The 27647-nt window shown below is 38.0% G+C and overlaps 1 protein-coding gene across 1 annotated transcript; it reads left to right on the plus strand.

The window, feature by feature from the left end:
- Window positions 1–4639: 4639 nt before the first annotated feature.
- On the plus strand, window positions 4640–26940 carry LOC109016775 (probable protein phosphatase 2C 8). Its single transcript, XM_018999153.2, has 10 exons — window positions 4640–5029; window positions 5267–5375; window positions 18221–18257; window positions 18353–18397; window positions 19069–19121; window positions 21395–21556; window positions 23959–24042; window positions 25383–25472; window positions 25620–25667; window positions 26403–26940. The coding sequence occupies exons 1-10, from the start codon at window positions 4788–4790 to the stop codon at window positions 26511–26513; spliced, it is 981 nt and encodes a 326-aa protein (XP_018854698.1). The 5' UTR covers window positions 4640–4787; the 3' UTR covers window positions 26514–26940.
- Window positions 26941–27647: the final 707 nt, after the last annotated feature.

A 27647-nucleotide genomic window follows, 5' to 3' on the forward strand; every position in this document is an offset into this window, starting at 1 on the left:
TCTATTGTGAAGGTCTTTTGTAAGCAGTTTTTCATATTATTTGTCACTACGTGGTTAATAACTGATAAACAAGTTTCAATATCCTTAGGAGATTAAGAAATAAAAAGCTGAAAGAAATAGTTTGTGAAAACAGGCTTGATGTCATTCTCTTCATGCAAAGTAAGCTTAGTATCAGTTTCAACCCTACGAATATGATTAATTATTTTCCTCTGATTTGTAGAACAATGGTAAAACTTTGTATTGCGATTACCATATCTTAGCCAATCCACTTTAGCTGTTTGCTTTCATCGTATATCATCATTCTCATGCAATACATTTATTGCATATTGTACATCTCTAAGCTCATCCATTGATTCATATGAGTTATCAAACTGTAGTGTCTCTAGCTCTGCTTCCAAAAGATGAAGTTATCTCCTCACATTGTCATATTTGCCTCTACTCCATCTTTTCAAAGCTGCTCTACAATTATTTAGAGTGCAAGTAAGGGTTGCTAGATTATCAGATTAATGATCCTCATAATTCCAACTATTCAATTAATTGTTTTACAACTATCATCTAAGTTCTAGCAAGCCTCATATCTTCATATATTTCTTTTAGGATGAGAAATAAAACATGGAGATTGAACACAACTTAGAATTGGATCATGATCTGAAACTAAGTGTGGAAGAACCTTAGCAGTAGCTCTAGCAAAAGAAGTGAGCCACTCATGATTGGCAAGAGTTCTATCTAATCTCTCTATGGTGAAGGTATCATCTGATCTATGATTACACCAAGTAAATTCTAGACCCTGATAACCCATATCACATAGCCCACAATCCATCAAAATAGATTGGAAGTCATCCATATGTTGAACAAATATTTTAACACCACATTTCTTCTCAAAGGGACTCAAAATTTCATTAAAATCACTCATTAAAACCCAAGGTGAAGAAATACCCCTACTCAAAAATTTGATTATATCCCAACCTTCCTTCCGTTTGTGTGTAATTGGATTCCTATAAAACCCTGCAAAGAACTACCAACATGAACTTTGCAGCAATCTGATTGTAACATGAATGTGTTGTAGAGAAAAATTAAGGAGGTTAACATCAAGATCATTGTGCCAAAATAATGCTAATCCACCACTTGTTCTCATATTATCAACAATTATTAGATGATTAAAGCCTAGTTTCAACTTCAAAGACTAAACTTTATTCTCTATTAACTTAGTCTCCATTAAAAACAACAAATGTGGCTTATATTTCTTTACCAACTAGTAAAGACTACAAATTGATCGATGGTTGCTAAACCCTCAACAATTCCAACTTATGAGATTTATTTTTGTTGGCAGGGTTGGGAGCCAGCCTCCATCGACATCACAAGAGAATTTATTTTATCACCTAATTGTTGCACATAATTTTTTAGTAGCATCTGATCCAGACACTATGTCAGATTCAATATTGCCAACCTGATTCTTACTCTTCACTTTCATAGGCATCTTAAAATTGTTTTGCAAAGTTGAAACATATTGTGGAATGGCTCTAGCCCTACGTTTCCAAGCAATGTTTTGAATACCGTACCGGATAGTAATTGATATGGGTGAGGCATGTGTTTCGTATCGGGTCAAATAATGGTCATTTCGGTGTGTTTCAGTCAATACCGACTAATTTTTGGTGTACCGACCGATTTTCAGTATATCGGCTAAAATTTATATTTTTGTATTTTTAATGTATTTTCATAATTTTGCACTCTAATTTTCACATCTAAAGACTATTTTCTTAACTTTTTTTAATTCTCTTTTCTCGAGGAGTGAAAATCAAATCTCCACTCTCATTTTCGTGATGAGGATGAATAATTTTTTTTTAATAGTTGGATTGAAAACTTACAAGTATTATTGAGTTTTATAAATATGTATTTTAACTTTTTATGACTTGCATTGATGTTATTTTGAAATATAATTTATAAATATATAATTAATTTATCTATATATAAACTATCTCAAAACAGTACCCGAAATGATATCGGTATCAAAATATTTCGTTCCAATATCTTAACCGAAACGGTATTCAAAACTTTGTTTCCAAGTTCTATTATTCACAGACTAGGAGAAATCATCATTGACTTTGGATGACTCTAAAAAACCCATTGTATGTCTCGTATGTTTGCATCACAAATTGGTGGAACATTATTAGGAATAATATCAGAGATCTTAAGAGTAGTGACTAAAACATTGTTCCCATCAATATTTTAAATGTCCTTCTTTTTCGCAGAGGTTCCAACTAAAGAATTGTCCAACCTGCAAAAAACTACTTTTTTTAAGCATCCTTATTAATTGCAAGAATAATTGTCACTTTATCAGTAAACTTCTCCATTGATTTCTCATAGTCTAAATCCCCAGAAAATGAGTGGTAGGTTGCTTTTTGATTGCCGGATTTGAAACTTGACTCGATGCACGCAACCATGTCCCATTTTGAGCCTGAGAATTAGCACCATAGAGAGTGTTGTTAGTAGATAATCGACATCTTATAGCAACATGTGCAATAATACCACAACGAAAACAGAATTGTTGCAACCTCTCATACTGAAAAGAAATCCATGTAGATTTCCCTTGAATGATCACAATTCTCTCTCGTAGTAACAGATGAGTGACATCCAAAAGGATTTTGACCCTTAAATGTTTGCCCCCAACCAATGCCAAAATCATCATCATCTAATGTTGGATAGGACCAATCATCGAACCAATCTGTTCACCAACTTTTGTATTCATACAACCCACAAGGAAGGCTATGTAGTTGAACCTATAAAGAGATCATGTGGAATTCAACATTAGTGGAGATACAAAGCCATCAAAATCTTTCTCACTTTTTTACTCATCGTGGTCTGAACTACATTCTTGTTCATAATCTTATTAAAAAAACAGTTTCCCAAGCAATCTTTCTCCCTTCTTCAGAGTATCTTGAATGTCCAAGTCAAAAATAATAATGCCACTCTTCTCCTCATATGTTAGAGAGAGATTCCCACACAGATGAGATAAATCTTCATACATCGTAAACGAATTACAATCTTTTCAGATCGAAATTTAGAAGAATAACTTGCCACTCCCACCCCTTCAGTTGAAGAGAGAACTTTTTATTTCTTTCTTTAACAATGTCGCATGTAATTGGTTGAGCTCTCTCATTTCTTTGTATCTTTCTCTAATAATATCATTTTGCATGCTTGAGTTAATTTTCTCTTTCTAATATTTTTTAAATCTTACAATTTGTATCCCAAAATCATAAAATCTTGAAAATTTTTAATAAATTTAAATTTGATTGTTAAATTATTTAGGTGTCTTATTATTATTATTATTATATCAATTTTAACCAAAATGTATATTTCTAAAATCCAATTGCTTATGCTACAAATTCTCAATTTTAATACTTCAATGAAGAAAATGAGATTTTATTTTAACTCTTTGTATGAGAAGTTTTAGATTTACAAAAAACATTTCATAAAAATAAAGGGATACTTGAGAAATGAGATAAAATGAGAAATTTATAAATAGTAGTAAGATTATTTGAGTTATAATGTTTTATAGGATTTTGGAGATTGAGAGAGAAAAAATTGAATAAAAATATTATAAAGTTAAAATATTATTAAAATATAATTTTTTAATATAATTTTTATTTAAAAATTTAAAAAAGTTGAATTACTTTTTGTTTTTTTTTTGTTTGAAATTTTGAAAAAAGTGTAATAATTAATTTAAAAATATTTTATATTTAAATAATATTTAATAAATAAATAAAATAAAATGAGATAAAAATTATTTCCAAACATTAAGTTATAAAATTTGTGATTTTATTTGGTTGGACAGAATTATTTTATAGTAAAAATACTTTCAGTTAAACAAAATTTTTAATATGACGTCACATCGAGTACATGAATTTATAAGTTTCCTTTATATATTTTGTGGAAGAAGATAAATTTCTCGTACTGATTCTTAGGGATGTAAATTCAAACCAAAAAATTAGAAAATCGGACCGGACCGAACCAGTTTTACCGGTTTTGAACCGGTCCGGTCCGGAATCGATTTTTAAAACATAAAAACTGGTCGGTTCCGGTCCGGTTCCAGTTCCGGGATTTTTTGGACCGGACCGGACCGGTTGATTAAAAAAAATAAAAAATAATATTTTTATATATAAGTTTTATACAAAATATTTTATATATATTAAATATTAATATATAAGTTTTATATATAATGTATAATTATAAATTTTTATGTGAAATTTTATATATAACATATATATTCATATATGAAATAATTTCTTATTATAATTTATAAATTATTACATAAAATGTTAATACTAAATCTCTAAAAGTTTATAACTAATATTAATATATAACTTATAACTATACTAATAGTCTAATATTAATACTATTATATAGTCTAATATATTAATAAAGTATAAAAAAGTTTTTTTTAAATCAATTTTTTTTTATAAATAAATTTTTAATAACAAATTGTGAAATTTACATTTTAAAAAAATCGAAAAACCGGATCAAAAATCGGTAAAATCGAAAGTATCGATTTAAGAGAGTAACCGGTGCGTAATCAATTTTAAAAAATATAAAATCGATACATTCCGATTCGATTTTAAATTTTATCTAAAATCGGAACGGATCGGTTCTGCGTAGAATCAGGAGGTGGGGTCTGTCCCCTTGGCATCATCGCACGAAGAATTGAACTTGAATTGTTTACATGTTTCCATTTTTCCTCCGCAGCCAATCCAACTCAAATTGTTTTGATTTTCGTTTACTTTTTAGCTAAAATGAGTGAAGGCACCCATTCGGCCCCTCGCAGTGAGGCGAACTTCAGCCCTAACCCTAACAACAAGCGCGGAAGCGATTCCGAGGATCTTTCCGATGGCGGGGGCGTTGTCAAGAAGCCGAAAACCGACGCTTTTTTCGAGATCGAAGCGGATGCCGCGGAGGATAAGGGGTCCAGGCACACCATGGAAGATGCGTGGGTTGTGCTCTTGGACGCCACCGCCGGTTCTCCTGGAAAATTGAGGTCTTTCATTTTATTTCGTATGCTGTATTGATTTTCTTTCCGTAAGCACTCTCGTGCATTTCATTATTTTGCAAAACCTGGGCTTTATTGTTACGGAACTTGTTTTTAGTTGCGGGTAATTGGTATAATTTTAATCTTTGTTGCTCTTGGCAATTTACATTTGCTCCTCTTTGAGCAATTATGGTGTTTGGAAAGAAATTTATTAGTTATGTTATTGGTTTGTCTTTTCCTTGTTAGGTGTGCTCATTTTGCAATCTATGATGGACATGGCGGTCGGTTAGCTGCAGAGTACGCTCAAAAGCATTTACATGCAAATGTCCTTTCGGCTGGCTTACCACGTGAGTTGGTGTGTTAGCTTGGTCTAATTCCATACATTTCGTTTAGTGAGGCACTTTTTTTGTTTTTTTGATAAGTAAGAATCTTTATTAAATAGAATGAAAGAGGCAATGTCCAAGTACACAAGAAGTATACAAAGTGAGATACCTAATTACATTCTAGTAAGCTGGAAAGAAGATAGAAACTCGTGAACATTCCCACCCTTCAATACAATAGCAGAAAACCACTGTAAAAGAGATAATACAAATAAATTCCAGATTTTCCCCATTGCACGCTCTTTGTTTTTAAAGCACCTATCATTCATTTCCGACCATAAACACCACATTAAGTATGAAGGTATCATTCGCCACACTGTTGCCTGTTGAGTGCTATTATGCCTCCTGTTCCAGCACGGTAGTAGTTCCACCACACTCTTAGGCATTATCCAACTCAGCCCGGCTCCTCACAATGTAAAGGCAAATGATCTTTCGATTCCCCATTCCTTTTACACGTAGCACCACTCCATGACCACCATGCCGCGCTTCCTTAGATTTTCAACCATCAAAATCTTCTCAAGTGCAGCTGTCCAAATAGAAAACGCAACTTTAGACAGCACTAAAACCTTCCAAATGCTCTTCCACGGAAAGAATGTGGACTGTTGGACTGTCAAAGCCTTGTAAAAAGATTTAACAGTAAACTTTTTTCTCCCCGTGTGAATCTACAACATATGGTCATCCCCATTGTCTCCTAACTTTGCTGAATACAAGTAACTATAAAATCTGCCAGCTATTCAAGTTCCCAATCTTGAGCATTTCTAGTAAAAGTGACATTCCAAGTTACCGTCCCATTTGCACGACACAACAATTCTGAAATTGCAGCTTGCTGATTTCCAACCAAGTTAAATACAACTGGAAAAACAATGGAAAGAGGGCTCTCCCCACTCCAAACATCGAACCAAAAGCGGATTCTTGCTCTATCATCCACCTCAAACTTAATATGTTTTTCAAAAGTGTTCCACCATTTTCTAATAAATTTCCATAGGCTTACTCCATAAGACCCCATACCCTCCTTAGAACACCATCCCCCCACGCACTACCATACTTGTGATCAATAACCTCTCTCCATAACGCGTTCCCTTCCATTTGGTACCTTCACAACCACTTTCCTAATAGTGCATTGTTAAGAACACACAAATTTCGCACCCCTAAACCACCATTCGCAATCGGACAGCTCACCCTGTGCCAATTCACAAGGTGAAATTTAATTCCCTCCCCGATGCCACCCCACAAGAAAGTTCTAAACAAATTTTCTGTCCGGTTTGCCACACTCACCGGTAATGGGAAGAGAGAAAGATAGTAAGTGAGAAGATTGAAGAGGGTGCTTTTGATAAGTGTTAATCTCCCTTCTTTCGATAGACATAACCGCTTCCACCCCGATAATCTTTTCTCTATCTTCTCTACTATACCATCCCAAATATTATTTGCTTTGAATGACGCCCCCAAGGGAAGTTCAAGATATTTCAAAGGAAGAGAGACAATTTTACAACCCAACAACTCTGCTAGAGAAGCAATATTACTCACATCCCCCACCAGAACCAACTCTGACTTCACCAAGTTCACCTTGAATCCCGAAACAATTTCAAAGCACAACAAAACTGCCCTTAGAGCTTGAATTTGATCACTAACAGCACCACAAAAAATGAGTGTGTCATATGCGAATAGTAAGTGAGAAATGGAACTGCCACCATTACTCTTGTTGCCCACCGAAAAACCAGCAAGAAATTCCCCCCTTCCGGCAATCTCCACCATGCGACTCAATGCCTCCATTACTATAACAAAAAGGAAAGGGGATAACGGATCCCCTTGTCTCAAACTCCTCGAAGTCGGAAAAAATCACAAGATTTTCCATTTACTAAAACCGAAAACCGAGCGGTCGAAACACAATGTTTAACCCATTCACACCACCTATCCCCAAAACCAAATCTTCTTCGCATATAAAAAAGAAAGTCTCAACACACATGATCATAAGTCTTTTCCATGTCTAACTTGCAAAGTACCCCTGGATGCCTTCTCTTAACCGGCTGTCCAAACACTCATTTGCTATCAGAACTGAATCCAAAATTTGCCGACCCCGAATGAAAGCATTTTGAGGTTTGGAAATGAGTTTGTCCATCACCAAACTCATACGATTAGCTAACACCTTTGATATGATTTTATAGATTCCACCTACCAAACTAATAGGTTGGAAGTCTTTCAATTCATAGGCACCAACTATCTTCGGGATAAGTGCAATGAAAGTAGCATTTAATGACTTCTTAAACTTAAGACTAGAATGAAAAGTATGGAAAATCTGCATCACTTCCTCCTTCACTGTATTTTAACACTCTTGAAAGAAGGCCATAGAAAAACCATCCCGGCTTGGGGCTTTATCTTTGCACATACCTCTCACCACTAGATGCACCTCCTCTTCATCAAACGGCCTCTCCAACCAACTTGCTACATCCGAATCCAGCTGGCCAAAAATTAAACCATCAAGTTTGGGGCTCTATTATACTTGTTCAGCAAGGAGATCCTCATAATACTGCACAATATGATCTTGGATCTTTTCAGGAGAATGTAACACATTTGAGCCAGAATGGAGGACTTCAATAGCATGGTTGCGCCTATGAGAATTAGCCACCTTGTGAAAGAACTTAATGCATTTATCCTTGATTTTTTCCTTCAAGATATTTCTTCCATCAACAAAACTTTCTCAATTTTGGTCACCACCACATTCTTCCTTAACAAAGAATCCTCATTAACGTCCCCTTCCTCCAATGCTTGCAACTCATCCCAAAGAATATTTTTCTGCAGTTCCCTGTATCTAAATGCTTCTTCATTCCACTTCTTTAAATCAAACTTTTTGATAAGTAATAAGATATTTTATTTATCAAAGAGTAGGCATAGCCCAGGTACACTGGAAGTATACATGTGAGTACACCTATTTAGGAACTAAAAATAGTTACAAGTAAGTCATGGAAGCTGAGACCATGCATATCTAAAGCATTGGCCCACATAAATAAAGTCTTCCACATAAAAATTCTAAACTCTTCTAAGGAACGTTCATGATCCTCAAAAAGGCTATCATTTCTTTCACTCCAAATGCACCAAAGAATACATAAAGGAGCCATCTTCCACACTGCTGCTATCTCTGGTGTCCCAATAATCCCTCTCCAACTTGCAAGTAGTTCCACCACTCTTCCCGGCATTACCCATGCAATTCCCATTTTACTAAAGAAATAATTCCAAATTTCTCTTGTAAGAGTAGATGGTCCACCGATTCGCCACTATTTCTACACATACAACACCAATCTGTGATAATTAAACCACGTCTTCTAAGATCATCAATAGTCAGAATCTTCCCTAATGCTGCTGTCCAGACAAAGAAAGCCACCTTAGTAGGTGCCTTAGTCCTCCAAATGTTCTTCCAAGGAAAATTCTGCCTCTGTTGAATGGTAGTTGATTCATAGTAGGAGCGTACAGAAAAAATACCTTTCCTAGAATGTCTCCATACCATTTCATCTTCATTTGTGACAGCAATATCAGCAGAATACAACAAGTTAAGAAACTCCACCAGCTCCGCCACTTCCCAATCATGTGTATCACGAGTAAGGTTAATGTTCCATTCTTGTAAGCCATTAGAAATAACCCTCAAGTCAGCCACCATAGCATCTTTGTCCCGAGTAATTCTGAATATAGGGGGATAAGCCTCCTTCAACGCCATGTCTCCCATCCCCGCCACTATGAAGTTAGGGGTACCATCAAAATAATAATCATCCCACCAAGCCCTTACCTTCTCCACAAATCACAACTTCGAGCCACATATTCTCAAATTTGAAAGAACGCCTACTCCCATGAATGCCACCACAATCAAGTAAAATTGGAAAATGATTAGAACATACATGTGGCAACCTTTTCTGACATAGATCCGGAAAGTGCATCTCCCAAGAAGAAGAGACTAATCCAACCTTGACCACCCTTGACTGTTAGACCAAGTATAGCCCCCCACCAAAGGAAGATCCACAAGATTCAAATAAAAAATCAGGTCTAAAAAGTCTTCCATTGCTCCTGTCGACATGGATGCCCCTGCCTTCTCACTAGGGAACCAAACAATGTTAAAATCTCCACAAAAAACCCAAGTTAAATCCCATAAAGAATACAAACCCGCCAATTCCTCCCATAAAAAGCTTATATCCCTATCCACATTGGGCCCATACATGCCTGTAAAAGCCCACCTCCACCCATCCTCAATATTCTTAAAAGTTATAGCCATTGAAAAAATCCAGATACAATCCTCTACCATCTCCACCACTCTCTTATCCCACATCACCAACACACCTCCCGAAGCTCCCAATGAAACTAAATAACACCACCCCACAAAGGAGCAACCCCACAAACTACGAATTATGTTTCTGTCAATACCACTCAACTTAGTCTCTTGTAAGCAAACAATGTCAATTTTCCAGCTGCGGAGAAGGGATCTAATGTGAAGATGTTTATTCACGTCATTAATCCCCCTTACATTCCAAGAAAGGATTTTAGACTTCATTAGAATGCCATGTCCCCCTCCCCTTCAACCTCTCCCTCCCCACACTTCCCTCCTTATTATTGTAGTTAACAGAACTTTTTAGGCGTTTCAACTCCTTGTCCCGTTTCACTGCTGATTTCAGGGCTGTAGAACTCTCTGCCTCTATCGCAATCAGAAGGGCTTTAAACTGATCTTCAAACCCAACACACGATATCCCCACACACTCTTGAACTTCCTCTACTTTTTTTAACACCCAGTTCAGTGGTAAACTGTACACTGAATTTGGAGAGATAGTACATAACGGGATAGGGCTATCCAGCTCATCCTTTTCACCCTTTGCCACGTTGATCATGGTATCTTTAAGGTGATCCATTAACTCAGCCTCCTTCAACACCTCTGATGATAACCTAGTACCCCTATCGAGCCCCCTCCCTTCTCTTAACTCTCCTTCCTCTAATACATCCATAAAAACCACTTCTTTTTCAGTCTCCCATGCCTCCAAAACCCCCTCTACCACTTCCAGCTCCAGAACCATCACCTGAGTCATGCCTGAAGAGTCACCGGTGACCGACCGCGAGGTCTGTGCAATCATTGACTGCCCCGACGAGAAAGTGGTCTCAACAGCTGGATCCACGGCCTTCTCCACTGGAACTTCATACCCCAGTGGATAGGACTTCTGCGTTGACGTCAATGATGCACCGGTGACCATCGTTGCATCTTTTTGTGTAGTTCCCAATGGCTGGAGAGTAGTTATGCCGTCGGGATTATGCCGAGAGGTATTGCCAAGCTCTGTTGATGGCATCGTCGGCGATGTGGCCACTGCCAATGGTTCAATAGCTTGTAGCGAGGCCGCCTGAGTCCTTGTCGGCGACGATGGCCTGGGCCCACTAACCGATGGGCCAGCTACAGCTTGCGACCTCCTTCTCCAGCTGCAACCTTGCTCGTGGGCAGGGGCCCAAAGCCTTACCCTTCCCCTTCGGTTGAGTGAGGTCCAACGCCTCTTTAGTGGGCCCTTTGGGCTTGCCCTAGCCCAGGCCACTCAAGTCCCTTACGCCTTCAACCAATGGCCCGGAACCCAGGTTCAAGCCCAAGCCCCCCCTCCCTGCCCCAAAACGCACCGCTTCAGCCAGATTAATTTATTAGTCAGCTCTCCCAACTGACTTTCCATTTCAGATAGAGCAACCAACACTTTTTCCTTAGTCGAGCCAACAAACTCTCTGCCTCCACCTTCACGACATTGAGCACCTTCCGAAAAGGTGGCACCACCTGACCTGGGCAGTTTTGCCATCTCTGCCCTTTTCACGTCTCGAGGCCTCTCTAGCCAACCTTGGAGTGCCTCCCTGTACGACGGAGGATTCAAACCATGGGACGACATCGCTGATATCGCAGGTAATGGCAACCTATTAGGGCCACCATTTCTGCCAACTTCCTACAACGCCACCATTAAATTCCTCCAACCCACTCCATTCCTATCTTTTGGAATGAAGAGGAAGCCTCGACGCTACCCCCCCTCGCCCGTACTCCACCAAAGCCATGTATGATGCCGTGTGATGTAACCCCTGTTCCCATCCCTGTGAGCAGAGTAAAACCCCTTGCCCGTTGCCTTCAAACTCCCTTCCAGGGCTCTAGAAAACCATCAAGCTGTCTCTAGCCCCACTCATATTTTTTACCACCTTCCATCATTTCTCACTCAAGAACACATAACGTCCGTCCCTTCTCACCTCAAACAACATAGACTCAATTACTACACGTTTTGTGGAATGCATTTCTAGTGACTAGATTAAAAACCACCGTTAAAAAACCGTTACCTCCATTGGAAACGAAAGAGAGAAGAAGTGTATGGACAGAGAGAGTCCTGCCTAAATATTGAGATCTTCAAGGGACACTTGGACTTGCTTCACAAGATATCATGGTATTGTCTGCAAATAGTGAGGCACTTAGTGTACTGTAGATAGACATTATTAACTGTTCCTGTTTATTTGAATTCATCGACTCATTGCGAATGGCTACTTCTACTACTGTGCTGATGCTGAAAATGTGGCTTTTATATTCTCTGACGTTTGATATGAAAAATCTTAATATGCACTTTTGTATCACCGTATTAGGCTCACATGCTTGTATCAATATTTTTCTCTGTCCTCCTTATTTTCTCTCCGTACACTTTTTCTGTTTTCTTCGTCTATTTGGTTGGTGATGCTGTAATGGGAGGTTGAGTGAGGGATGATTGCAAGTATGAATATGAATACAAGCATGTTGAATGCTATCATTATTGATCGTAAATTTCTTGAGGTAGTTAGAACTGGGTGATAGGTAAACATCACAAAAAGGGGGTGGAAGTTGGTGAGGAGTCTTCAGTTAGAGCTAGCCTCAGCAAGGTGGTTTACTAAAGCTCTGGAGGACTGGCTGAAGGTGGGAGGAAGGGAGTTTTATTCCGCACATAGAAAAGGAGATAGGGGCTTCATAGCCCAGAGATGCTCAAACTCCCAAGGGGTCTTCATGTCGTTGGTGGAATTCAAACTTGGGGGGGGGGGGAGGAGAGGAGAAATAGCATTCTTATTCTTGAAGGGAGAGATGGAAGGGGGTGGAGAAATCTGGTGGAGGTCTTGAGGGAGGCAGGAAGAGAAATATGTGTAGCTGGGCAGACACCTCCAATGGTGGTAGCGATGTCGGTAGCTTAACCCACAAAATCGTACATGGAGGCGCTGCAGAAACCCTGTGCTTGAGGTCCTGCTAGCATGAGACGTGTTGTCGTTGCAAATGCAGAGGAGAAGTGTAAGGGGGTGGTGGCAGTGACAAGGATGATGGTGGCCTTAATAAGGAAAACCTGCTGAGGGCCCTGCCAGTGATGCAAAATCAGTTGAATGAGATGCAAACTAATCTAGTTGGTTTGATACGGGTGGTAGAGGAAGATAAAGGTGAAGAGGTGATATGGTGCGTGTCTAAGGATTTTCAGAAGGGATCGAAACGGTGTGTAGAGGGTGTATACGAGGATGTGGGCTTGGGCCATGGGCTTGCTGAAGGCTGGGTTGGAGGTTTGGGCTTGAGACAGGAGACTGGGCCTATGAGAGGGCTGGGCTTGGGGAAAGGCCCGCTATGGGTATGGAGGCCTGTGAGTCGAAATCCGTGTATCGGGGTCACGGGAGGGGCTAGCACGACAGCGCTAGAACCTGTGCTGATGGCGCCACCATTGGCACAGAAAATGTCGCTAGTCCTTGGCGAGTCTTCTGGTGGTGCGACGGAGTCGGTGCTGTCGTCGAAGAGGGAGGAGGGCGTCCTCGATAGGGACTTTAATGCTGATGGTCGTGCCGTGCTTGAGGAGGCTGATTTCGAGGTGGGGGAAATTGTGGGGAATGATGAAGGAGATGAAGGGGTTTTGGGAGCCATGCCATTGGAGGGAGAGGTGCCATTGGTTCTAGACATGCTGGAGTGTTCTGGGTTGCAACAGAGTGTGTTGTTGGGTGGTAGGTTGCAGGTTGCCACAGAACCTGCCGATGGAGGGAGGGAAGCCACTGTTTGAGGAAAACTTGAAGGTTCTGGAGAGGGGGAAGGAGGTGGAGATGGGGGAGGTGGAAGGGGACGGTGCACTGGTTCTTTTCAACCCATCTATAGTAGAGGCGGAGTCCAAAGGGGAGGATCCTTCACCAATACGTATTATGCCACCTCTACCTACTGACTGGGTATTAAAAAAGGTGGAGGAACTGTAGAGTGTGGTGGGGATTTCGTGTGAAGGATATGCTGACCAGTTTAGGGCCCTGTTAATAGCCATAGAGGCAGGTCATCTACAATAAAGGGAGGGCTGAATTTCTTGATAAATGAAGCCCAAAATTCTGATTTTGAATGTTAGAGGGTTGAATGAGATCAATAAACGCCTCCGAATAAGATCATTGTTAAGACAATGGAATATGAACATTATTTATTTGTAGGAAACGAAGTTAAAGAATATTACAAGAAGAACTATTCGGAGTATTTGGAGCTGCCAATATGTAGGATGGACATATTTACCTTCTAAGAGCATCCTCATTGGCTTGGCCAAATGCATCTTCAAAATTTAGCCAATATCACATTTTTTTGCATTTGTCTATTCCATTTAAATTCAATTCTCACATTGGATTAGTCATTCACTCTTTATATAATAATAAAATATTATTAAATTAATAATTTTTTATTTAATTTATTTGTATCACATTTTATAATTCTACCAATTTAATATTAATAATAATTATATTCGAATTAAATGAATATTAAAAAAAAAATCATATTTTCAAAAGTCATTTAATGCTAATAACAAAAAATATTTGATTAAACTCATCTAAAATTCTATCAAAATTTCTTAATTACAAACCAAATAGTATTTTTGCTTGGAGTAAGAAACTAATATTTTAATGTTTGCTTGGAGTGAGAAATTAATATTTTAATGTTTGGTGAATCAATTGTTGTTCTCCATCTTTGGCCAATCACTGTAGCAGAAGTCCATCTTATTTTAGATTTGACCAATCCAATGTGGGATGTTTTTGACATCAATTATGTAAATTTGAGCTAACTTTTCCATTTGGCCAAGCCAATGTGAATGCTCCAAGGGGGCTTTGGGTGGAAGTTTGGTTATGTGGGACAAGAGGGTAGTGGAGAACATTCATGAATTTGTGGGAGATTACTCAGTGGGATGTTCCTTTAAGAATTTTGTAGATGACTTTGAATGGGCCTTTGCTAGGGTTTATGGCCCTAACCTTGATAGTGAACGACGATTGCTTTGGGATGAGCTGGCAGGCCTATATATTTGGTGGGATGTTCCGTGGTGTATTGGTGGAGATTTCAATGTGACAAGATTTCCCACTGAAAGATCAGATTTAATATTCGAACTAAAACTAATGGACTTCCCACTCATGGGGGGTGACTATATTTGGTCTAACAACCAAGCCTGATCAAGGTTGGACAAATTCCTCGTTTCTCCTTCATGGGAAATGCAATTTCTAGAGTTATCTTAGAAAAGACTTCCTCGGGTATGCCCTAATCACTTTCCCCCCATAGTGTTAGATTGTGGAGGAATTTCAGGGGGTAGAAGACCGCTTAAATTTGATAATATGTGGTTGAAAGCGAAAGGGTTTGTGAAATTGGTTAGGCAGTGGTGGAATTCATATCAACTAGAAGGCACCCCGAGCAAGGTCTTGGCTGGAAAATTGAAAGTTTTGAAGGTGGATTTGAAGATATGGAATGAACATGTATTTGGTGATGTAACATTGCAAAAGAAGAATCTCCTTCAGGAATTGCAAAGCCTGGAGGGGGTGGAAGAAGACAATGAACGCAAAGGCCAAGTTGTCTCAGAGATAGAAAGGTTGATATTAATGGAGGAGATCTTGTGGAGGCAAAAGTCAAGGGCATTGTGGCTTAGGGAGGGGGATAAATGTACAAAGTTTTTTCATTGAGTTGCAAACTCACATAGGAGGTTTAATGCCATTGAATCTAGGACTATTGATGGAGGTTTATCATTAGATCAAGCAGTATTTAGAGAGCATGTTGCTGGACACTTTGAACAATTGTTGACGGAACTGTATGCGTGGAGACCAAAGGTAGATGGTCTAGCTTTTGAGGCCATTGATCATAACAATATGGTTTGGTTAGAGAGACCATTTGAAGAGGAAGATGTATGGATAGTAATCAGAAAAATGAATAAGGATAAAGCGTCGGGTCCGGATGGTTTCACTATGGCATTTTTCCAGACGTGTTGGGAGGTGGTGGGAGGGGAGATTATGCAGGTTTTTCAGGAATTCTTTTCGTTTGGAAAATTTGAGAGAAGTTTAAATGCTACTTTTATTGCATTTGTCCCTAAAAAGGTAGGTGCAATAGAGGTGCAAGATTTCAGACTTATTAGCCTTGTGGGCAGTATGTATAAAATAATTGCCAAAGTTCTTACCAACAGGATGAGCACTGTTATGGATAAGATTATTTCGAAGTCCCAAAATGCATTTCTTAGAGGCAGACAAATTTTGGACTCGGTTCTTATAGCTAATGAATGCTTGGACAGCAGGCTTAAGTCGGGGAGTACCGGGTATTTTATGCAAACTAGACATGCAGAAGGCCTATGACCACATCAACTGGAATTTTCTGTTCTATTTGCTAAGTAGATGTGGTTTTGGGGAAAGATGGCAGAGGTGGATGAAGCATTGTGTGACAACGGCTCGGTTCTCGATTTTGGTAAATGGTGATCCTGTGGGTTTTTTTAATAGTTCGCGGGGGTTACGACAAGGTGATCCTCTATCACCACTCTTATTTGTGCTTGTGATGGAGGCTCTTAGTAGAATGGTGTTGGCGGCGGTAGAGGGGGGGTTTTGTTCAGGATTCTCAGCGGGGGCTGCTAACCATGGCTCCACCATTATTTCTCATCTATTATTTGCAAATGATACATTGCTGTTTTGTGATGATGAGGCAAGACATATTCAATATTTGAAGGCCATCTTGCTATGTTTTGAAGCGGCATCCAGATTGGAGATAAACCTTGCTAAAACAGAGATGATTACGGTGGGTAAGATAAGAAATATTAGAGGATTGGCCAACATATTGGGGTGTGTGGTTTCTTCGCTGCCATTGAAGTATCTTGTTCTGCTGTTGGGAGCAACTTTCAAAGCCAAGACAATTTGGGAGGAAGTGTTAGAGAAATTAAAGCGTAGGTTAGTCGGGTGGAAAAAGTTATACTTATCGAAAGGGGAGCAAATCACACTTATAAAGAGTACTCTTTTCAACCTTTCCACATATTTTTTTTCTTTATTCCCCCTTCCGGCGAGCATTGCAACTAGGATTGAGAAACTCCAGTGCGATTTTTTGTGGAGTGGTATGGGTGATGAGTTTAAATTTCATCTAGTTGGCTGGGATTGAGTTTCTACTCCTTTGAGAGATGGTGGGTTGGGGGTCCGTAATGTGAGGTTCTTCAATAAGGCTCTATTAGGGAAATGGTTGTGGCGTTATAATCATGAGAGGGAAGCCTTATGGAAATGGGTGATTGATGCAAAGTATTGGTGTGCATGGGGGGGTTGGTGTTCTAACGAGGGGAGGGGGGCTTACGGGGTAGGGTTGTGGAAGTATATAAGGCAAGGGTGGGGGGATTACTTGAGTAACACTCGGCTGTGTGTGGTGGATGGCAAGAGAATTAGCTTTTGGGAGGATGTGTGGAGGATTTGGCTCTTAAGGATGCGTATCCTAATATTTTCAGAATTGCACGAGATAAGGAAGTTATGGTGGCTGATGTGAGGGCAATTAGTCAAGGTTCACAGGTGTGGAACATCAACCTCAATAGGGAGTTACAAGATTGGGAAGTGAGTGTGCTGGAAGAGTTCTTCAACCTGCTGTACAACATCAATAATGGGGTTCCAGCTGAAGACACGATGGAATGGAGACCTTCTAAGATAAGGAAATTCTCTTTTTGCTCTTTTTATGATATACTTTCAGCTCAAACTAGGCCCAATTTCCCTTGGTAGAACATATGGAGGAGTAAAGCACCTCCCAAGGCTACATTCTTTGTTTGGACAGCAGCTCTAGGGAAGATCCTAATCATTGATAATTTAAGAAGGAAAGGAATTATTATTATGGACTGGTGTTGTATGTACAGAAATAGTGGGGAATTGGTAGACCATTTACTACTAGACTGTAATTTTGCAAGGGACATATGGAATTATTTCTTCAGCAGTATGGGATTAGCTTGGGTAATGCTGGGAATGGTGGTGGAACTACTAGCTAGCTGGAGAGGGATCACAAGGACACCACAGATTGCAGCAATATGGAAGATGGTTCCTATTTGTATTTTCTGGTGTATTTGGAGAGAACGGAATGATAGACTTTTTGAGGATCATGAATGTTCCTCGGAGGATTTTAGGAGATTTTTTTGAAAGACTTTATTTATGTGGCCCATTGCTCTGGAGTTAAATGGTCTCAGCTTCCATAACTTTCTTGTATCCGTTTCTAGTTCAATACAACTATTTATTACTTATAAAAAAAAACATATAATTTACAAAACAATAAAGTTTCAGATATGGGAGCACTATTTCACTTGTATAAAAAAATGGGAGCAGTATTTCATGATTTTCGTTCTTCTACTTGTTCAGTTGGCCTTTTGATTTCTTTGATCAACATGAATTATTAAAATATATGCCAGTAATACCATGCAATTTCATCCATGTGTTGTAATTAACATCCAAAAGATTAAAAAATAAAAGAAAAGATTATGCAATTCACTTTTATGTTTGCATCTTAACAAATTCCTATTTCTAATTGACTGTGTACTGTTCTCATTGATTTATGTCCCCATTTTCTATGCTGTTGCAGTTAGATGTAAAAGCAGCCAAACGAGCTATTATTGATGGTAAGAAATCATTTCGTGTCTCTCTTGTTGATCTCATTATCAGTGTTATGAGATTCTCTTGTCTGTTGTTAATATGTATTTCTTTTCTCGATTAGGTTTTAGAAAAACTGATGAATCTCTTCTCCAAGAAAGCGCTGCAGGTAAGATGATTTTTTAAGAGTTAAGCTCAACATTACTTTCAAAAAAGAGTTAAGCTCCTCAACGTTCTCTCTTTAAATACGTGACAGTATCTTTCTCTCACTCTAGATAGGTGTCTCTCTTGTTTACTTCCTGTGTACTTGAGTTGTGCCTTTTGTGTTCTTTAATAAAGATTTATGCCAAAAATAATAATAATAAATGAACCATATCTTTAATGTATTATGTCATTTTTTTTTTTTTTTTCCAGAAAAAACAGTGGTCCAAGTTAGGATTTATGCTATAAGATTAAATTTATTATACCTAGTTAAAGACAGTCACTGCTTCAACTGAATCTCTGACCTGGAAGTTGAAAATTTTTTATGTCATAGAACCTTACAGATTTTATGGATGGAGTGAAGTGTCTTAAAATTTTTTCAATCATTAACTATAAAAAAATCAATCATTACACAAACTAGTTGCTTATTAGATCAATCAAATTTTACTAAATAATGCTTTTTAGACCACAATATTTTTTTCTTTTGGCCTTCATTGCCCTGGTCACTACGAGAGATGATATCATAGGCTGCACATGGGTGAAGTCATTTGTCACTTCTCTCTCTCTGGCTAAAAGTTTTGCAATGCTTTACTTAAGAATTTATTCTTACGGCTTGTGATCTAATCCCATTTTTATCAGCGGGATGGCAGGATGGTGCTACTGCAGTTTGTGTTTGGGTGCTAGGACAAGCGGTGAGTTCTTAATTCTTTTCTTTCTAATAATATATTACACTATTAGAAATAGGTGCTTAGCAAGTTTTCCTTCTTTATGTAAGATGTAGTTGTTTGAATTTCTTGGGAATAAACTTTGGTGTGTAAGGGTGTTGAGAAAAGTAGAAATCTTTGGGTGGACAGCTAGTCTTTGTAAAATATTGACAATTGATTACCTGAGAAAAAAGAACTAGGAGTGTGGATAAATGTTGCATGCGAAAGAATTTTGGAAAGATGGTAGACTCTCTCCTTTTCACATTGCATTGTGGCAAGAGAATCGTGGTTGTTAGCCTTAACCATATTTGGATTTGCATTTGGGGATCTCTGCTTCTATGATAGAAGTGTTTGAAAGTTGTTAAGGGAAACTTGGTTTTCATGAGAAATGTGTTTTGAGGAGCACTTTCTCTTTGTACTATGTGGACAATCTGGTGGATGAATAGAATAGCCAATCAGCCTATGTAGTTAGTCTTCTTTACATGGACAGCTTCTTGGGGAAGATCCTGACCATGGACAACATATGGAAACGCCGCATTATATTTATGGTGAAAGTGGTGAAACAGTGGATCCTTTGCTTCTATATTGTGAAGTTGCTAGGGCCTGCGGGATGAGTTCTTCGGAGGGGTTGGGTTAGCTTAGGTTATGCTTGAGAAGGTGGTTAATTTTATTGCAAGTTGGATATGTCCTCAAGGTATACATCAGATTGCTGCAGTCTGAAAAATGATCCCAATTTGCCTACTATGCTCATTTCTTTCCCTCTAAGTACACTGCAACAAATAGGCTGGTATCATCTTCCACTATTGTGCATACTAATGACTCATAATGTTTCCTTTACAAGATAAACTCAAGGATATCATGTGCCAAAAAGTGAGAGTTTGAGGTGCAAATTGATGGGTTTCGTAGTTTAGGATGGAAGTTGAAAAAATGTTTGATCGTTAAGAGGTGCAAAATGTATGTTGGCCTTTAATTTTTTTTACAATTTTTATTACTTAAGAAAAATAGGCCTCAATATAAATTCAAAGCTTTAAAGTATCAATTATTTATTTTTTTATCGGTAAACAAGATATTATTAATCAAACGAATAGGCAAAAGCCCAAGTACACAGGATATATACAAGAGCAACGCCTATGCGTGCTTAATTTGGAGATACAAGAAATTCATGAAATGAAAAGCCATGAAAATCAATTACAATCGACCAATGGAGTAAGTATTGAAAAATAGACTTCTAAGCTCCTTCATTGAGTGCGTTTGATCTTCAAAACTTCTTTCATTCCTCTCCCTCCAAAGTCAATTATTTATTTTCACTTCAAATGAAGATTTTTTTACTGAATATAAAGCATTGTAGTCTAGGAAAAGGGTTTTATCAAATCCAACCATTTACAAGCTCCTACAGAAGGAACCAGGTAAAAAATAATAGTTTTACTTTGTTCTAGTACAATACAAAGAATAGCGCTCAATCTATATTAATTTGGTTGTTTCTTTAAGTTTAAATTAAGATATGAATATTAGAGGTGTAGCAAATAGAGGGACTAGGGATCATGAACAACTAGTAGAGACATTATCTAGAGCCAAAGTTTTTGTGATTGTTTTTTTTCTTGTTAAGTAAGAAGATATTTTATTGATATTGAAATAGGCATAGCTCAAGTACACAGGAAGTATACATGAGCCGCATTTTCTGATGGGCTTTCTAATGGGCCGCATGTTCTCTCTCTAGGCCACGGCTTTGGCATCATGATGATAAAGGAGAGAAGTTTGATGGGCCATATTGCGAAAAACTTCTCGGCTAAAACCGAGACTAGCTACTTTTCACACTCATGGAAGTTGAATGAGAGTTCACTTTCGCTCATTTCATGAGTAAAACCAGACTAGTTACTTCCCTCTCTCTCTCTCTCTCTCTCTCTCTCTCCACACATATTTATCTATTGATCGATCATAATTGGTGTTTGGGGTCTTAAAATCATTATGTCACAGGCGACGTTGATGAAGGCAATATAAAAGGCCTCGTAAATGTACTGTGTACCGGTTTATGATCCGGTTTATGATCCATGCTAGTATTTTATGCTGCTTTCTTAGATGTCCTGCAAGCCTAGCTTGTTTTTGGCTCATTTTGAGGACAGTAGCAGATAAATTCCCATGGCTTCTTGGAAATGTGATAAGCTCACAATACTAGGGTTAGTTCTGCTTTGGATTATGCATTGTGCTGTTTCCTCTAGTTTATGCCATTGAAATTTTAATTGGTACTCATGGACATTTTCTAGGTTTTTCTTGCTAATGTTGGGGATGCAAAAGCAGTGGTAGCACGATCATCTACTATTGATGGATTGCAGAATGATTCAGATGGAGTAAGTTCACTGAAGGCCATTGTTTTGACTAGGGAACACAAAGCCATCTATCCACTGGAGCGTGCTCGCATTCAAAAGGTGAGGACTGCACATATAGGAATGCGCGTATATGGTTATTGCCAGAAACCAGCATTAAAACACAGGCTACTCAGAAACAAACAGTAGAACGTATGGTTAGCAGTGAAGTTGAGCAATAGTCGCAGGGTCAGTTGCAAAAATGCTTTTTCATCCTCTTCTAAACAAAATTTTAAAGATTTCTGATGTCAAAATGCTTTCATCTTTCTGTTTGTGTTTTTCCCTTTGTTTTCCTTTTACTTTCCAAGTTAATATTTATATATAATAATGACATCAGGTAATTGTAAAGTTTTGAGATTTTTGGATAATTTGGTTGAATGACATTGACATTTGAATATAATGAAATTAGGTTGAAAAGCTTCAAGTGGGAGATAAATGCACAAAGTTCTATAGTTCCATTAACTCTAAATATATGGATGGTGTAGTGTCGTCAGATCCTTTGGTGATTAGTAATTACATAATAAATTTTGTCAGAGTTTATATACAGAACAATTCACTTGGAGACTCAAGTTGGATCAACTTTCGTTTGCTTCTCTTGAGGAGGCTGATGCTTGGTGGTTGGAAAGAACCTTTGACAAAAGCAAGTTGTGGGGTGTTTGAAAGCCCTAAACGGTGACAAGGCTGGGTCTGTATGGTTATTCCTTGGATTTCTTCCAAGCATGTTGGGATGATGTGAAGAAAGATGTTATGAAGGTGCTGGTGAGTTGCCTTTAAAAGGCAATTTTGAGAAAAGCCTTGGTGCTACTTTCATTGCCCTTATCCCAAAGAAGCTAGGGCAATGCGAATTAAGGGTTTCTGGCCCATTAGCCTACGGGTGGTGTCAGCAAAATTTTGGCCAGAGTCCTTGCAAATAGAATGAAGTTGGTACTGTCAGAAAATTCTTGTCTTGACCTTATAACCAATGAATGGAAAAAAATGTCTTGATTGTCCACTAAGATCAGGAGATCCAGGAGGGTTGTGTAAATTGGTCATTTAAAAAGCTGATGATCATGCGAACTGTGGTTTTTAGATCTATTTGCCAAGAATGTGCCGTTGGGGAAAAATGGTAACTGGTTGCCCAGTGTATCTCCTTAGTGCATTTTTTGGTATTGGCGAATGATACTACCATGGGATTCTTCAATAGTACAAGAGGACTGCCTTATTCTCTTTACTCAATTATGAGTTCTGATAACTAGGCTCCTGAATGTTAGAAGAATATGTTACGGAGGAAGTACAAATATTCTTGCCTAATTTCTACTTTAATATCCGGTGCATGTAGATGATATGTTTTTTATTTATTTGTTGGTAAACGATAAGTTTTATTAATAGTTTTAGCAGGGCGGCTCAAGACTGGGAAGTTGGGAGTTTTGAGTTCTTTCGACTTTTGTATTCTGTGAGATCGAGCATCCAAGGAAATGACAAGTTGTGGTGGGTACCAGCAGGTAAAGACACATTCTTGGTTCGATAGTTCTATAAGTCTCTCACGTAGGTGCAGAACACTCAGTTTCCATGGAAGAGGATCTGGCGTAATAAGGCGCCTCCCAAAGCGACTTTCTTTGCATGTACAACTTCACTGGGAAAGATCTTGACGACGGATAATTTGCGAAGATGTGGGGTGATCATAATAGACTGATGTTGCATGTGCAAGAAGAGTGATGAAACTGTGGATCATCTTCTACTGCATTGTGATGTTGCTAGAGTGTTATGGGTTGAGGTGTTCAGTAGATTAGAGTTAGCATGGGTTATGCCCGCCACAGTGGAGGCGCTCTTGGCTTGCTGGACAAATCTAGGAGGTATTCCACAAATCAAAGCTGTGTGGAAGATGATTCCTATTTGTATCTATGGTGATTATGGCAGGAGCGAAATAACAGGACGTTCGAAGACAAGGAGATCTTTTGAGGATCTTAGATCTTTTTTTGTTAGAATGTTATTCCTATGGGCCATAGCTATAGATTTTAATGGTTTAGACCTGCATGATTTTATTTTTTTTGAGAAGTGACCTGCATGATTTTCTTGTTTCCTTTTCTTCATCCTAGATAGGTTTTCCTCTTGTATACCCATCTTGTATACTTGGGCTATGCCTATTCTATTAATACAATCGTTTACTTATCAAAAAAGAAAAAGAAAAAGAAAAAGAAATAGGCATAGCTCAAGTACACGGGATATTCTTTATATCCATGTTCATACGTTTGGAGTGATGCATCATATTCATTCCTTTGCTTCTATCCTACGGTAAACATGAAAAAATGAGTTGAAAGGATCAACCAAAAGTTCATGGTGGACAAGTAGTGATCCTCAGTGCAACAGTCCACATGATAATATGGTATTCTAGAGAAGATTGATTCCACTGTATGATTAACTATGTCCCAATCTACTTTGAATGCATATTTCTGGTCTTTTGATATCAAGTATGCTTTGATACCCAGGCTGGTGGTACAATAAGTTCAAATGGACGACTACAGGGGCGCTTGGAAGTTTCTCGGGCCTTTGGAGATCGGCAGTTCAAAAAGGTTTTTAATTTCTCTTTTTTCAGACAATTTATTTTGTGGTTTCATGTTTGCTTAGGTTGTATCTTATCCCAGTAGAATTTGGGCTTGGAAGATTGCGAGTGGGCAATGAATAAGCTTAAAGTTTTTTTCTTTAACACTTTGTTCCTCTAGGAAATTGCAATAGACTTTAACAGGCTGTGTGCCCATGATTTTCTTGTTTCTGTTGCAAATCTTAGTTAGGCATCTCTCTTGCATATGTCCAGTGTACATGGGTCATGCCCATTATTTTCATCAAGAAAATTCTTGATTAGTTATCAAAAAAGGGCTTAGCTTTGTCTTGATAAATGCTTAATATCTATATATGTCGATTCTCTTCCTGTTTTCTTCGTCAAATGTTTTTTGCTTAATATCTATATATGTCGATTCTCTTCCTTTTTTCTTCGTCAAATGTTTTTTTCTTACTTTTTTTTTTAATTTTTTATGTCGGGGAACCTCTCCAAGGCAGGGTCCTTTGGACCCACCCCTGTAGAGTAAACCCCGGTCCCGTGCACCTCTTCGTCAAATGTTTTGAAGACATTTTTAAATGAAAAATGAATATATGTCAACATCACCTTTGCCCTATTCCCCTGTAGATTGTAATGTTTTGACCTGCACCTAGATTGAGTGAAAACTTGTGGTGGAAAGAAACTCTTGAAAGATTGAAAGAAGCGGCAAATGTCTTGAAGGTTAAAGCAAGACATCCATTTAGCTTTCAACGTCCATCATGAATTGAAATATTCTTAATAGGATCTATGGCTTATAGACTGTGCACTTACAAATATCAAGTTCTAGACAACAATGGAGTTACCAATGGTCAACAAAAAGGACAGCAATTTTTAACCTCGGTAATTTATTAGAGTGGACTTTTTTTCCTTTAATTTTTTGTAGGGGTTGGAACAGTTAATAGTCTACCCCAATATAGTCACTTGGTATTGTTTGATAACACAGAGGAAAAGAGTCAACAGAAAGGAGAGATCAATTAGATGCCAAGTAGAAAGAAATAGATATTTCACATAACAATAAAAAAATGAAAAAAATTATCTGTGTTCTAGAATCTTTGCAATGATTTTGGTTGATTTTTTTCCAAGTTTTTGTATGGTTTGGAACACTTCATTCTGTGACCCTATCTAGTGTACCTTTATATATATTTCAATCCCCCAAATGCACCCCATCCGGAAACATGCATTGTGTTAGCTCCTGCCAATTTGAGTCCACCTCTCTTATCTCTCTCTACCCCTCTCTATTTGCTAAACTATTTTGAAGCCGCCTAAAGATAAAACAATTTATAATGAACTGATTCTTGGAAACTTCATGAGTGGCAGGTGGGTGTTGTTGCAACTCCAGATTTTCACTCTTTTGACCTTACAGACAGAGAGCACTTCATCATTCTTGGTTGTGATGGCCTCTGGGGGGTATGTGTTTGATATAATGTGCTGTTCATCTTCACATGGACACCTACAGGATGTTATAGAATATTATTTTCACTTTTATAGCTGGATCTGCTTGTTTGGATTCTATTGGTATTGCATGAAATGTAATTCCAATTTTTTTTTTTATAGGTATTTGGACCAGGTGATGCTGTTGATTTTGTTCATAAATTATTGAAGGTAAGAATACACCTTTTACTTTCTTTTTGATCATTTGTTAGTAAAAGAGCATCTTGGAGTCATCAGGGAAGTTGAAATAGTCTTATAGTGCAAATGCTTCCTTCAGATTTATTTGACTTGTTTTTCTCTAGAATTGGTTTAATATATGGCACACTAGGTTCTATTTAGATCTTTTTTAGGTTGTATTTCCCTATCTTCATGTCTATTTCCACTCTCTCCTTATTACACAATTGATCTGCAATATCATGGGGAATATGGGTTAATTCAATCTGCAATAGAGATAGAAGCACCTATGCATTTTATCTTTTGGAAGTCCTAGACTGAGTTTCATCACAGGCCTCTCTCTCTCTCCCTCTCTGTGAAACCATTCACTGTCCGAACCACTGAAAGTGCTCGACTTGTCACATAATACCGTTCCATCTGCTAAACTATCCATAACATGAAAAATCTCCCATCATTTTAGTGGACCCCATGTTAACATAGAGCTTATTTGGCTAGCCATATACTATTATATCAATAGTGGTATAAGCACAATTGTCTGTATTATCCCACAAAGCCAGAGACATCTATATTTGTTTCCCTTGGTGGGGGGGTTTGAGAAGAGGAAAATGTTTCCTGGGACTGCTTACCCTATTATGCTGTTTCATCTGTATAATCAATTTTTTTTGTAAGCTCCACCTCGTGTTGTTATTATGTCAAATTGGTTATTTAGAAGGCTAACTTAGTGCTTAACAGGAGGGGTTACCCGTCACTTCTGTGAGCCGCCGTCTTGTAAAGGAAGCTGTTCGTGAGAGGCACTGTAAAGACAATTGCACTGCAATTGTAATTGTTTTCAGGCGCAAGTAATTTCATGGGCATCAACTTTGTTCCAGATGGATATTAATTGCATTGAGGTGTTGTTTCTTCTTCAATTGTGTAAAGCTCCTGGGATGTTGCTTGTGTAATCGTCTGTTGCCGTTCAATATCTCGATGGTTGGTCGGTTTTGCATGCTAAGATGGTAGAAATAGACGTTGGATGCCATTTTATGAACTGGACACCTGACTGTTCAAAAGGTTTGAAATAGGTGGCGGTGTAATAACAGTTTTACTCCTTCGGCTGGCGTGTTGGACTGTGTAACAATCACTGGGTAGTTTGTAGTATCCTTAATGCCAGATCTACTTCTGCTGTGCTCCCCCAAGTATGGAAAGCTCCTACGCTACTTGCTTCGTCAAGTGGGCTGCTTTTGCTTTGTTCAACTATTCGTCAAGGATTGCATGCAGCAGCATGTTTGTACATCTTCTCGTGTGAACCTGACTTAAATGGTTCTATAATGTCTCGTACAATTTTCCGTTAATTTTTTAATTAAAGATTGAAGAAATTACCTAATTACATATTTCTTTTTTTTAAAAAAAAAATTAGTATCAATTTTGAAAAATTTGGAAACCTATACCTCAACGTATAAAAATGAGAAATACCAATTACCGATTTAAAATTAAACCAAAACTATAATCGGAAATAGTGAAAGTAACAGAACGTAGGAGATAATTCATTCGATATGATCTGTGGGATTCAATGTACAACTTTCGATATTAGACGTTACGAGGAAAGAAAGGAATAGAGTGGGAAAAGGAAGCCTTGTCAGAACATAATTAAAACGAATAAAAACTCTTTACAGAATACAGTCAGTCACAAACTACACTAATTAGATACTTTTACATTGCTAATTAACTTATTCGAAGAAATTTAGCCAGACCCATTCGAAACACAATTTACATTCTCGATATTCAACAAAATATTGTAAACCAAGTCACTATTCCCAGTCATGATAGTGATGCTTATACGCACGCACGCACGCAAAGAAGTACTACAACTATAAAAAGATATTTTACTTGGCTTAATATGATATGTTGGATTTACTTTAACAATAAAATTACTTTACAATCTAATTTACCACATAAAATCAAGTTAGTTTATAAGTTTATGTTTGTAAAATCTTTTTG

This window comes from Juglans regia, chromosome 15 (genome assembly GCF_001411555.2).
Source record: "Juglans regia cultivar Chandler chromosome 15, Walnut 2.0, whole genome shotgun sequence".
Taxonomy (NCBI): Eukaryota; Viridiplantae; Streptophyta; class Magnoliopsida; order Fagales; family Juglandaceae; genus Juglans; species Juglans regia.